The 12,398-nt window shown below is 50.1% G+C and overlaps 3 protein-coding genes across 3 annotated transcripts; 2 read left to right on the plus strand and 1 right to left on the minus strand.

Moving 5' to 3' along the window:
• Positions 1–4,040: 4,040 nt before the first annotated feature.
• UCRPA7_8694 (putative histone deacetylase rpd3 protein) lies at positions 4,041–6,150 on the minus strand (the record flags this gene model as incomplete). Its single annotated transcript, XM_007921205.1, has 4 exons — positions 4,041–4,889; positions 4,942–5,483; positions 5,534–5,834; positions 5,950–6,150. 4 exons carry the CDS (start codon positions 6,148–6,150, stop codon positions 4,041–4,043), a joined length of 1,893 nt encoding a protein of 630 aa, XP_007919396.1.
• Positions 6,151–6,867: 717 nt separating this feature from the next.
• Positions 6,868–8,028, plus strand: UCRPA7_8695 (putative 26s proteasome regulatory subunit protein; the record flags this gene model as incomplete). The annotated part of the gene is made up of 3 exons (XM_007921206.1): positions 6,868–6,933; positions 7,016–7,269; positions 7,332–8,028. 3 exons carry the CDS (start codon positions 6,868–6,870, stop codon positions 8,026–8,028), a joined length of 1,017 nt encoding a protein of 338 aa, XP_007919397.1.
• A 974-nt stretch (positions 8,029–9,002) lies between these two features.
• Positions 9,003–10,097, plus strand: UCRPA7_8696 (hypothetical protein; the record flags this gene model as incomplete). The annotated part of the gene is made up of 1 exon (XM_007921207.1): positions 9,003–10,097. The coding sequence occupies one exon, from the start codon at positions 9,003–9,005 to the stop codon at positions 10,095–10,097; it is 1,095 nt and encodes a 364-aa protein (XP_007919398.1).
• Between the last annotated feature and the right edge of the window lie 2,301 nt (positions 10,098–12,398).

Here is a 12,398-nt window from a genome sequence, read left to right on the forward strand (position 1 = left end):
TATTACCCCGGCGGAGGTGTATCCCAGACCCATGAAACCCTTACGTTGGAAGAGTACCCACGCACCATCAGATTTAGACGAAGATGAGATGGCGACCTGCTGCTGCTGCTGCTGCGGTTGCTGGGATCATGGGAGAAATAGAACTGGGAACAGTATAGCTGCGGCCAGGTTGGGGCAATTCGTCCACTGGCACCATCCATGCATTAGCGTTACAGCGAGCAGCCTAGCACGTATGCTGCTCTGCGCTGGCCGTCCAGTCAGACAGGTTGCGAAAATTGCTCTGATCCGACCTTTCCGCTGGAGAATGACAAGACACGCGGGCGACACAGCCTGATTGAGAGAGAGTCGGACCTGTAGAGCAGCCTGTCCCAGTTGATAAGCCAGTTGTAATATCCCACCGTGTCGATGCAAGAGCAACATCCCTGCTGAACCAACAGGCGAATCGACATCGGCCACCTTATCCCTCCGTACCAGCGTGGCTGGTTGCGACCGAGGGATTGGCCGAATGAATGCCTTCAAACGGAATGGCCGAGCCTGGGACCCCCGATAGCGCGACCCGAGGGTTTGGAACCGGAGCGGGGGATGACCAGCCCGCATTGATAACGGGACGGACGGAGGTCGTAGGCCATGTCGTCCGCCCAGAGGATAAATGCACGAGACGGCAGGGGATGGCGGGCAACAAGGAAGGTAGTCATGAAGTTCCCTTGCCCGGCCGAGCATTGCAGCAACCTCGTCGATTGGGATTCGTCCGGGGACCACGGAAGAAGTGCAGGGTCAAGGTCAAGGGCCGCGGCCTGTGCCTCTTCGACATGCTCATGACCGGGGTGGTCGTACGCAATGTGCAGCGGGAGGGCCTTCCCTCTTGCATAACCGTCCGTTCTCATCGTGTCTTACTTTCTCCCCCACGATGGCACGGACTTTGCTGGCGCTTTCAAGTTATCATTTTGCGATTCGCAACTCTGAAAGTCCAGAACCGGAATATTTACCTCATTCATCGTTCGTCTAGCATGCGTCATTTGGCAGTCCAATGGGCAGCTCTTACGCAGCCCTTACGCAGCGTTGCCAAAAGCCGCAACTGGCGACAGCACCATCCAGGATTGACAAACATACATCTTTAGATCCCAATCCTGGCAAATTAAGTTAGTTATTACTCGTAGACAATAGGACGTATAGGGCCAGGGTCTCGCATTAGTAAAAGCGCCGAAAACGCACAGAAGCTGCGTCCAGGCCAAGTCCAGCATGAGGCCGCCCATGTGCCGAGGCCTACCACCGAAACATGACGCCGTTTTCATCGACAACGTATCTCCGTCTTTGCCGAAGGAGTGAATCGTAAGTTCGAGTTTAGATCATGCAATAACAGAAAACCTCTGTTAGGCAGGGATCAACTCATTGAGCCTTGTTGCAACTAGGGCATGGGAGGCATGAATAACAGTTCCATATCGTATCGTCTTAGCTCTGTGATTGTGTCATACTCATTTGGTAATAGTCGGCCTAACACAGAGCTCAGCTACGTGCTCATGTTAGACCGACCAGGAAGGCAGCTAAAGAAGCGGTGTGGTTGATGTTGTGTGACAAATTGCACCGACCTGGAAGAGCTTCCATGGGTGTCCTTGAAAATATAATGTCAACTCTCTCAAGAGTTCTGCAAAATGAAAAGTTGAACTCTGGTTGTTGTTTTCTTTTGTGTCTTTAGTAGTTATTTGGGACGCTACACTATATGTAGAGTACGCACTCGGCCGTAAATGATTCCTAAAGTCCCCATCCTGCTGTCATCACTCGGCATGATACCATGGACTTCAGGTCCGGGCCAATCGCCGTTCGTCTTTTGTAGGAGCACGAGTTGCCGCTTTCAGAATAGCGGGCCGTTATGTTGGAGGTGAATTGTCACGGCGCACATATACATAGGCTATTGAGTGAGAACTATATTGCAATGTCCATTGTTATTTGCTCATATAGGTATAATGATAAGTAGAATGTGGGACGATTACGGTCTCGTATATTGGATGATTAAACTATGTGCGAAACCTGAGAGTGTATGATAATCAAAGATCATAAGATAGAGCCTCCTCAGGCCGTAGACACATCTTATCAAACTTGCTAAAGATGCAGAACAGCTCTCAATCAGTGAGAATTTTCATCAGCAAGCTGCTAATGCCTCATCACTAGAGGGATCTTTTTGATACGGACTGACATCCTCTTTAGGCCCTTTGAGGATTACACAGGCTGGCATTATGAGTTTCAATACTCCTTTGCAACAATCATTGAGCGACGGATATAGTCTACGCCCTTTCACGTGAAGCCAGATTACTGGCTTTGTCTTCGGCCTGGTTTGACACAATGATGCGACCCGAGAACTCTGCGGTATACAACTGCATGAGTCGATTCTGTCTTACCTCATTTCTACATTCTTCCTACCCATGCCCGGTCATTTCAGGATATCCTCGTTGCAAAATTGCACCAGCAACATGAGATTCCTGGCAGGCGGCCCAGAAACATCGCAGCATCGGGCTTGTGGTCTAGTGGTATGATTTTCCCTTAGCATCGAGGCGGTCTAGAATCTGAAGTCTGGAGTCGCAGCAGCGCCTGGGAGAGGTCCGGGGTTCAATTCCCCGCGAGTCCAGCTCTTCTTTTTGCTATTATGTTTGTGGCTTACAATGTAGGTATATCGATTCGTGCTTGGATTGAGTGGTGCCCGTGGGTATGTGGTGTGGAGTCAGGTGGCATGAAAGACTCTCACCTAATTATTACCAGTTTTTTGTGCTGGATTTTTCATTTTTACGTAAGGCAATGTGTCAAGGACTAAGCAGGGCCTTAGTCGTTCTGAACACAGCATGAAATCATAGTAAGACATGAGAGAAACAAAAAAGTCGATGATATCAAAGATGCATCAAAAAGGATGGACTCGCGGGGAATTGAACCCCGGACCTCTCCCATGCTAAGGGAAAATCATACCACTAGACCACAAGCCCATTTGGAGCAGATCATGTTCGCTGACTCGCTTGCTTGACCGCTTGTGATGGATGTGGCGCTTATTGCGGGTTATGTGACCTCGGAGATTAGGAGATTGGAGTGTGAAAGGGTTTGCTCGGGTTTTGTGCGGTTTGGGCCAGGTGGGTGGGCAAGGTGGGGTCGGGTCCGACCGCTTGGGCCGCGGCTCAGTCTAAGCTTAGTGGAAGAGCGGCTCGGCTCCGTTGGGTTGACTGACTAATAGACCGATGGGATTGTAGGAAAAGTGTGAGATGAAAAGACAGAAAATTGAGAAAACAATAATAGGATGTCTTGTACTTCTTAAAGATAGAATGAGATGTAGGTTTATCTTCATCTCGATTCGTTGAATTGAGAGTGAGGTCAAAGCATTGAGCATCCTGGTAGACAGTCACACATATCCATGACACGGTACCTCATTGTATTGACATGGTTCTCACATTTTCTTGACCACAATCTTCGGAATCTTGGAAGTGAACTAAAGGAGTCAATTTTGACTCAGTTCAGCGGCATGGATTCTATTTATGTTGGGGCTCTTTGATCTACGTGTTCCGTACGTGTGACTCACTCTGCTAGTAGGCGACCGTAAGACCTGGGAAGCCAGGAACGCACACATGATGCAGTGCTTTGCCATTTCAGCAGCATTTAATAACCAACATAGCAAAAAAAACGAGACAACATACAGGATGAATTTTTGTATTGTATGATCATGGTATGAAGCAATACCTGTCTAGAAGCAACTAATGACTGAAGATAAAGTGGGACAGACCACACTTTTACCAATGCCATCCAACGCCTGCCAGCCCCCCTGAGCAAATTCAATGAATGATGACCTTGACTCCAAGCTGCTACCATAAGCAAAGAGGCAGTCCGACAGAACTACCTCCGACCGTAATGTACAAGACGACCAAGGAGAGGTGCGCATGTACTCATTAGAAAGGATCCTCCCCATCGCCGAACTCGTCGACCTCGTCAATCGTGCGAATCAACACTCGGGCTCCCGCGGCCCGCATGCCAACTAGCTGTGCAGAGTCCCTTGAGTAGAATTGATATGACTAGGATTCCTTCTCCTTGTCGGGCTCTGCTGAAGCAGCGGGGGCGTCATCTTTCACCTCAACTTCCATCTTGTCGCTGCCTTGCGCGGGAGTGGTAGCCTTCTCAGGCTCGGCAGATGCCTTTGGTGAGCCTGTCTCCTTGTCCTTGGGCTCTTCAGTGGCCTTGGGGCTTGCCACCTTGTCCTCAGAGGCTGGGGCGGGCTCTGTCTCCTCTTGCTTGATGGTCGTCTCAGGTTCAGCTGCGGCTTCCATGTCAACATCGCCATCGTTATCGACCTTGGCAGCTGGTTCGGCGGGCTTGTCCTCATTTGTGGCGTCAACGGCCACATCCTTTGGCTGAGCCTCGACATCCTCCATTGTCTCATCACCATCGTGATTCTCATTCTCCGCCTCGGGCTCGTCCTCGGCAGCTGGAGCCACTGAACCATCCCGTTGTCCGTTTACTGGGGTAATAGCGCCACTGTCCATATCCGTATCAGCATGCGGGTTTTTGTAGTCCATAATGCCCATTCTTTTGCCGTTGGTCTTGTGAACGCCATTCGCAGTAGCCATATCCTCATCGTCGCTCTCTTCGAACTCGTCTTCGCGGGTGATGCTCTTCTCCCACTGGCGCTGGGTGACCCGTTCGTCCTTATGCTCGTCTTCATCAAGATCGTCAAGTTCTGCCTCCTCCTCGTCGGTCATACCGAGTCCCTGACGCGGGGTGTCCTGCATCTGCACGGACGGCACAGGGGCTGTCTTCTTCAGGTTCTCGATGACTGCAATCTTGATCTTCTCGAGGTAATCGGTGCTATTCGCATTCTCCATGTTGGAGGGACGGACGTTGAGCTCATAGTCGGGACCATAATACTGCCAACTATCAGTGAATAGCACAAGAGGAAACCAAGAAATACAAACTTACGTCATAGTACTCATTGTACGGCAGGACAGGATCCATCTCGACGCCAACAAGACGACCGGTCTCGTAAGCCCATGTTCGGGCAACGTTTCGCATTGTGTAGCCACCACCGCCGAGAACAAGAGTCGGGAGTCCAAAACCACGCACGAAGTTAACGCAATTGGCATGTCCTCGCATGCTCAGATTGAAGCAGCCAAGTCGGTCACCAGACAAGCTGTCACCACCACACTGGAGGACGACTGCCTCCGGTTGATAGTACTCCATGACAGCAGAGATGACAGGCTCGAAGATGGTCTTGTAAGAGGCGTCGGTGATACCGTCGCGGAGAGGAAAGTTGACGGCATAGTTCTTGCCTGTGCCGATACCAATGTCGCGCAGCTCACCAGTACCTGGGAAGTACTCGCCGTATTTGTGGAAGGAGACGGTCATGACACGGTCGGTTGTGTAGAAGGCCTCCTCAACGCCATCTCCGTGGTGGACATCAATGTCGATGTACAAGACGCGCTTCTTGAATCGGAGGAGCTCAATGATGGCAAGAACAATATCTAGAAAGATCAGAATGAGTTATTGAAGAACATTTTGCAAGGTAGCTCACCATTCACGTAGCAGAACCCGCTAGCTTCGCTCTTCTTGGCGTGATGTAGACCACCAGCCCAATTGATTGCAATGTCGCACTTTTGGCGGTTCAAACGGGCGGCACCCTCCATGCTACCACCAGCGCTGATACCGCAGAACTCGAACAGGCCATCGAACACGGGACAATCATCTCCGACATTGTATTTGCCCTGCTCTTTTAAGTAACTGTCCATGTTGTCTGGTGTGACCTTCTGGAGGAAGTCGATGTACTCGTCGGTATGAAATTGGGTCATCTCAGTAAAGACAGCGGGCTTCGCGCGCTATTCAGGTTCTTGTCAGTAATCATGACATGTTAAATTGTTTCAAGCATTGTTGTGCGAGAGGGGCTCGAAAGATGCAAGAAATGTCAGAGGTAGCGCAGACAGGGAGACTCACATAGACCTCCAGAAACTTGTAGACATTGTAATTCATGACCAAGCTATGCGCCAGCCTGATACGATGAGGCTTCATAGGATGGCCGGTGACGTAGGCATAATTGCCGATATCAGAGTCGTAGAAGTAGGCGACTCGTTTCTTGTTCACGCTCACCGGGCTGTAGAGAGGATGGGAGCGGTCGACTCCCGCGGGATCGGTCATCTTCGTACTGGGATGCGACAGAGAGCTCGTAAATCGATAGTTGGAAGGATTTTGAAGAGGGAAAAAAGTAGAAATTGAATCCTGAGATTGCAAAGAGACCTAGAAAGATATCCGCGCAAGACGAAACGGCGGATTCGAAGCTTGAAAGTAGAACAAGCTGATCGCCTTATAACACAAAGTGGGATGGATGGTGGGAGAAACGAGGCCGAGTTGCAAAAAGCGCCGAAAGGCATTTGAGCTTCCCCCAGCCGCCTACTGGGAGCCAGGAGCCGCTAGCCAAGCCAAGCTTAGCGCACTCTTGTGCTCCAGGGCTGGATTGGAACAATATTAGTGACGACCAATGAGGAGGCGTTTCACACATGCTCACGCCACCCGAGCCACACAAGGCTGGGATGGCCCGAGCTCCCTGAGGCGCTCACGTGATCAGGCGCTGCGCTGAGAAATCCGTTTGCTGGCGCCGCCTTAGGTGCCCTGGCCTACCTTTCCTTAGCCTCCAGTCAGCCACGGCCACTGCTACCGCCAGGCTGCTTCGAGCTGTCGTCAACATCCATACCAAAAACAACGAAGCTTCATCATCACCACCACCACTCATTCTACAGGTTAACCACCACGTTTGCGTTTGCGTCCGTCTCATCTTTCATTAGCCCTGGTCAAATTGAGCCTGGTCAAGATTGTCTCAAGTCGCCTTCCTTTGTCCTTCCTATCCCGACAGACGACATGGAGCGCCTCAGAACGATGTTGGGAGCCGGTGGCCTGGGTGGCCTCGGTACGCAGCCCGGATCGGTAAGCATCTCTTCATATGCTCTCTGACCTACTCAGAGCAGGCTTCGTCGATCTACGCGATGCTGACTATGCGGCTTTGTAGGATAACTCGAACCTGATCGATAACTCCGAGACCGTCTACATCTCCTCCCTAGCTCTACTCAAGATGTTGCGACACGGCCGCGCAGGTGTTCCCATGGAAGTCATGGGCCTGATGCTAGGAGAGTTCGTCGATGACTTCACCGTTCGAGTAGTAGATGTGTTTGCGATGCCTCAGAGTGGTACTGGCGTCAGTGTTGAGGCCGTCGACCCTGTATTCCAGATGAAGATGATGGACATGTTGCGGCAAACGGGCAGGTACGGATGCGCATAGTGTGATGTTGACAAAGGATTAGATCAGCTAACAAACCGTTTGGCAGACCCGAGTCAGTCGTTGGATGGTACCACTCGCATCCTGGCTTTGGCTGCTGGCTGTCGTCGGTTGATATCAACACCCAACAGAGCTTTGAGCAGTTGACGCCCCGAGCCGTCGCCGTCGTCGTGGATCCTATCCAATCAGTCAAAGGCAAGGTCGTCATTGATGCCTTCCGTTTGATCAACCCCCAATCCCTCATGCTTGGCCAAGAGCCCCGACAAAGCACATCGAACCTCGGACACCTCAACAAGCCATCCATTCAGGCCCTCATCCATGGGCTCAACCGACATTACTACTCTATCGGCATCAATTATAGGAAAACTGCGCTCGAGGAGAACATGCTCATGAACCTACACAAGCAGGTCTGGACCGAGGCGCTCCAAATGGAAGACTTCAGATTAGAGGGTGACCGAAACAAGGAGCGACTCGAGAATCTAGTCAGCTTAGCGGAGGGCTACGAGAAGAGAGTTAAGGAGGAGACCGAGCTCACCAAGGACCAGCTCAAGACACGCTATGTCGGCAAACTAGACCCGAAGAAGCATTTGGAGGATGTTGGGCAACAGCTTATCGAGGACAACATTGTCGCCGTCTCAAGACAAATGATCGACAAAGAAGCTACGATGCCGAAGAAGGAGGCTACGAATGGCACGAACGGCGCATCAAACGGTGACGATATGGAAGTTGAGGAAGAGGAGCTCTGAAGTTGGCAATTGAGTTTTGGAGGAATAGACATGGAATTATCCGACTGCTCGTCGGCATGTATGAGTAGGCGTTCGGCTAGAACATCTTGACCAATAATTGGGATGAGAGCCATTTCTGCGGTTCCTTCGCATGACACGGTTTTCAAGTTCATTCCGGCCCGATGCGAATGTGAGCATTCAGTACAAAGCCTTTGTTCCATCTCGGCCATGTTGGGGGCTGTTCATGTCCGGACAATGCCTGTGGTATGTTCTTTGAACATGATTCTTTTGCCTTTGTGATTAGTCTTTTATATTGAGCAACCAGCGTTGTTCAGGCATACGATCAAAGCACCTTTGTTTTCCTTGGCTCTGTTTGTGTATATAATGTCGTGACTGGCCGTCCCAGAGACAACTGGCTCCCTTAGCTAGCTACATTGTTCGAGATCCTTCCTCTTCTATAAAGATCCTAGAACCCAAGTGCAGGAATCATCACAGACATGGCCGGACCATCGAACATCTCTTTCGGCAACACTCCTTCAAGACACACAACGGATCAATCGCAACCACAGCCATCCAAGATGTCGAACTACTCGTGGTTTGATTCTGTCTTTGGTTTCTGTTTGCCCTGGATCTTACCCAGTCGCGCAATTTTGCAACCAGTCGACGGCCGCCCTGCAACTCCTTACCCACACCCGTTTTCCCAGTACACTCCTAGCGATGCGTACATCAACACACAGGCTAACTCTCTCGCGAAGCTACCACCGCGACGCACGTACGGCAACATGACGGAGGACACACTCCCACCAAGACGCAACCACAGCACAGGTAGCAGCACAGCAAGGCCACGGAACCAACCAGACAACGACAAGCCGCTTCCTCACTTGCCTCGCACCACTGCTCGCTTTTCTTCCACACGGTCTCGACGGCCATCGCAAGACTTGGGTGACCTCGTCTCAGATGAACTTCCCAAGGACTATCCTTTGGTGCCATCTATCATGGTGGAGATTGTCGACAAGTTGGACCAGATATTTCACCATATCCATTATGCAATCTGCGGTCTCAGTGCTATGTCTCTGTGGGGCTACACCCAGTCCGTGCCTGTTCACATCTCGATCCTTGTCCCGGATTACAGCAAAGACGTTGTGAAGTCATGGGGCAAGACAAAGGACCTCGAGACACACCCCGACAAGCCAGATTACCTTTGGCTACGGACTCGCGACGGTCTTGCCAGAAAGATCCGCATCAAGTGGCTGAGTGAAGAGAGCTTCAGCAAAATTTCGATCGTATCGGTGCCACTGTCACTAACCCCTGACGGCGAGATTGGGATGGCTACATCCGCTGGCCCATCAACCTTTGGCGGTCTGGCCAACACCAAGGTCGTCTCTCTCGCGTCCATGCTCAACCAAATCGCCGAAGCGTACGTCAAGGACAAGCGGGCCCAGAACAATCCCAAGTACATGGCGACGATCGCGAGCCATGTCTTCTGGCTTCTGCACAAAATCATCGACGACGGTCTGATCAAACAGGGTGCGATTTCCCTCACCCTTGACAATGTGCCGGCTGTGGTGGACCCCAAGTTCTGGGACGCCTTCACGAAAAGGTACCCAGAGGCCCCTGGACTGTTCGCGCGTGCCGGGCTGGGGACCTTCAGACCTCAACAGAGCGCGTTGGAGGAGCCCAGCGACCGGTTCGACGGGTATGGAGCTTACCGTTCCCCTACTAACAAGAGTGGCATGTACATGCATGACCACGCCGGACGCAGTTTGACCAGTGTCTACACTGGCGTTGCACCCAATCTTCGTGACAGTGTAGCTACAAGTGTAGCCACCTACGGCTCGCATGTGGACAGGAAGCCTACTGAAGCCAGCAACTTCCAGGCCGACGCGGTCAAGGACCGAGAGAGCAGGTACAAGCGTGTCTCTTCTTCTGGTTCAACACATTCTAAGCAGAATGTTGAACAAAACCTTGCTACATCCGACAGGGCGGACAGGAACAGCCGAACTTCCACCTCGGGCATGACTGTTGCCTCAGTGGATGGAGTCATGGTTACCTCTGGTATGTTTGGTAACTTGTTCCGTGACGATGATTGAGATCAAAACATCAACAGAGATAGAAATATCAGCGGGCTGGACCACTGATAGAATTTAACAAGGTAAGATTCGGACAATAAAACACAGATCAAAAACTTCTTTATTTGCTTGCTCATGATGTGAAAAGCTGACTTCCTGAAACTTCAGCCTATTTAAGTGACCGCTGCTCCGAATTACATCTTCTGGCAGAGGCGCCTTACGCCGACTTACTTTTGAGTCGACGTTGTTCCTTGATTTTCATCGAAGAGGTTGACTTCGCTTTGTTTCTTCTCTTCGGCTTCTGGCTCTCTTTGTCCTCCTCTCTCTTCTCCTTTCTTTCTGCTCTTTCAGCCCGGCGTTCCGCCTCCAGACACTGCACGCAATTATTGTACGTGCTGTGATATGTGCCCTGGTGGACTGGGCACTCGACGAGATGCCCTCTTGTGGTAACACATCGCAAGTCATTCTTCAAGCCGCACACTGGGCTTTTCAAACAGTCAGCAAATGCGGGACCAGCCGAGGTTGTGCTATCGTTGTCTTCTTACCAGTGATGAGAGGTGGGATTCATGATGGTGGTTTTCCTGAAACTTGAGATTGGGAACCTCAGGCAATCAATCGAGTATTGGAGAGTTCTTCTTCCAATTGGTGCTCAACGGCCTTCTTCTTCAGACAATTGATGTATCGATTATAAAATTTCGCAGCAATGCGTGACGGATATAGCTGAGTGAAAATCTGGTACAGCGAAGGATTAGCAGAGGAGGGTTGCTTTCCGTCAATTTGTTTGTTCGACAGAATCTCTAGTGAATTGAGAACGGTTGGGTGTATTATTCACACTTTTCTGCAGCTAACCGTTGCGGTCGACTTCCGTCTGTAGAAAGCCGAGAATTCCAAAGGTTGCTGAACAACGGACGATGCTGCCTGCTGTTTAACCTTCTCGGTAGTTCCCACCACGACACAGAAAGACGATATCAGAAAATTATATTTAATTGAGCCTCGCCCAAAGCACCTGCATTACGACGGACATTGATCACAAGTTTAAAAGAAAGAACGAGCCATTTTGGGCTTCAATTGCAACCCCGAATCGCATATTCAGATTCAGCCTAACAACCTGGCATTGGCGAGGCTGGATACCCGCGGGAACCCAACGAAGCACTGCACTTTTAGTTCGAGGGAACCAGCAACAAAAATTCTCAGTCCTTGCACGTGTCTGTGCTCACTAGGCATCCAGTGGTATGGCAGAATTATAAGTAGAAATTGTCTATAATTGATTCGGGATAGACTCGATTTCTCGACGCTTCCGTTGCAACCCGGCAATTTGCCCCTTTTGTCGACTTGGATATCTCCAGAGTACCAAGCAATCTTGCATTAAGCACCGTATTCTTATAGTACTGAAAGAAGACTCAGTTGCTGATGCATCATTTGATTGTTTGTCGTGGGCGTTTGCCCTGGATATTATAGCAGGTTTGACATGAGCAAAGGGCTCCTCCTTCAAACATAAGGATCTGACTTTCTTCTAGCCACATTACTAGGCTTCTAAGGGATCCCTAACTGTGTTCTTCTAGACTCTAATTGGTAATATCGGCAGTTCCTGTCAAACTCTAGTAAGTTGAACAATAAGACCATCCTTTCCAATGACTCATGATAGAGTTTCAGCGTCACTTGTTGTTTCCAGTATAGTAAGCTGCAATATACCAGTAAAAACATGTCTATGTTCTCTCAGGAGTCACAAATCCATTACACTCTTGAGTCAGTATAACGAATATTATGTCTGTGTCTGAACGAATAACGGCAAGTAGATAGTACGTCTGGAAACATTCTCCGTGGAGGTAAAGCCCTGTCTCCATTCTAAATCTAATGGACGTTTGTTAAATCGAGATGCTCTTCCAGGCGTCTAACATGTTCCGTATCACAATCCCTATGTAAATACTAGCTCACATCTGGTACAATTGTATCGTGAAATTCTGATGAAATACAAGAGAAGGAGCTTTCGGTTCAACATCTTAATAGCAATCAAATAATTTGCTGGCGCCGTGTTTCTAATTTGTGGTCTTGCTCATTGAGCGCCCCTTAAGACTACAACCGAATATTCATCACTTTACCTTTCTTCACCTTGACTTAGTCGAGACTGAAGCCTTTGAAGAAAGATTTGTTGTGTTGCAATACTCTAGATCACTCACGTTCTTTGGTCTCGCTGTGGTATTAATGCGCTCCCTTACTCATGACCTACTTAAGCAGGTCAGCCTTCTGGGCCCTCTGGCACCTAGTAGTTTTACTTAGACCTTACGGAATAGCCTACTGGAGAACAACAAGGCCCGGGTGAGC

The sequence above is a fragment of the Phaeoacremonium minimum genome (genome assembly GCF_000392275.1).
Source record: "Phaeoacremonium minimum UCRPA7 unplaced genomic scaffold PA7_03_scaffold_604, whole genome shotgun sequence".
NCBI classification, from domain to species: Eukaryota; Fungi; Ascomycota; class Sordariomycetes; order Togniniales; family Togniniaceae; genus Phaeoacremonium; species Phaeoacremonium minimum.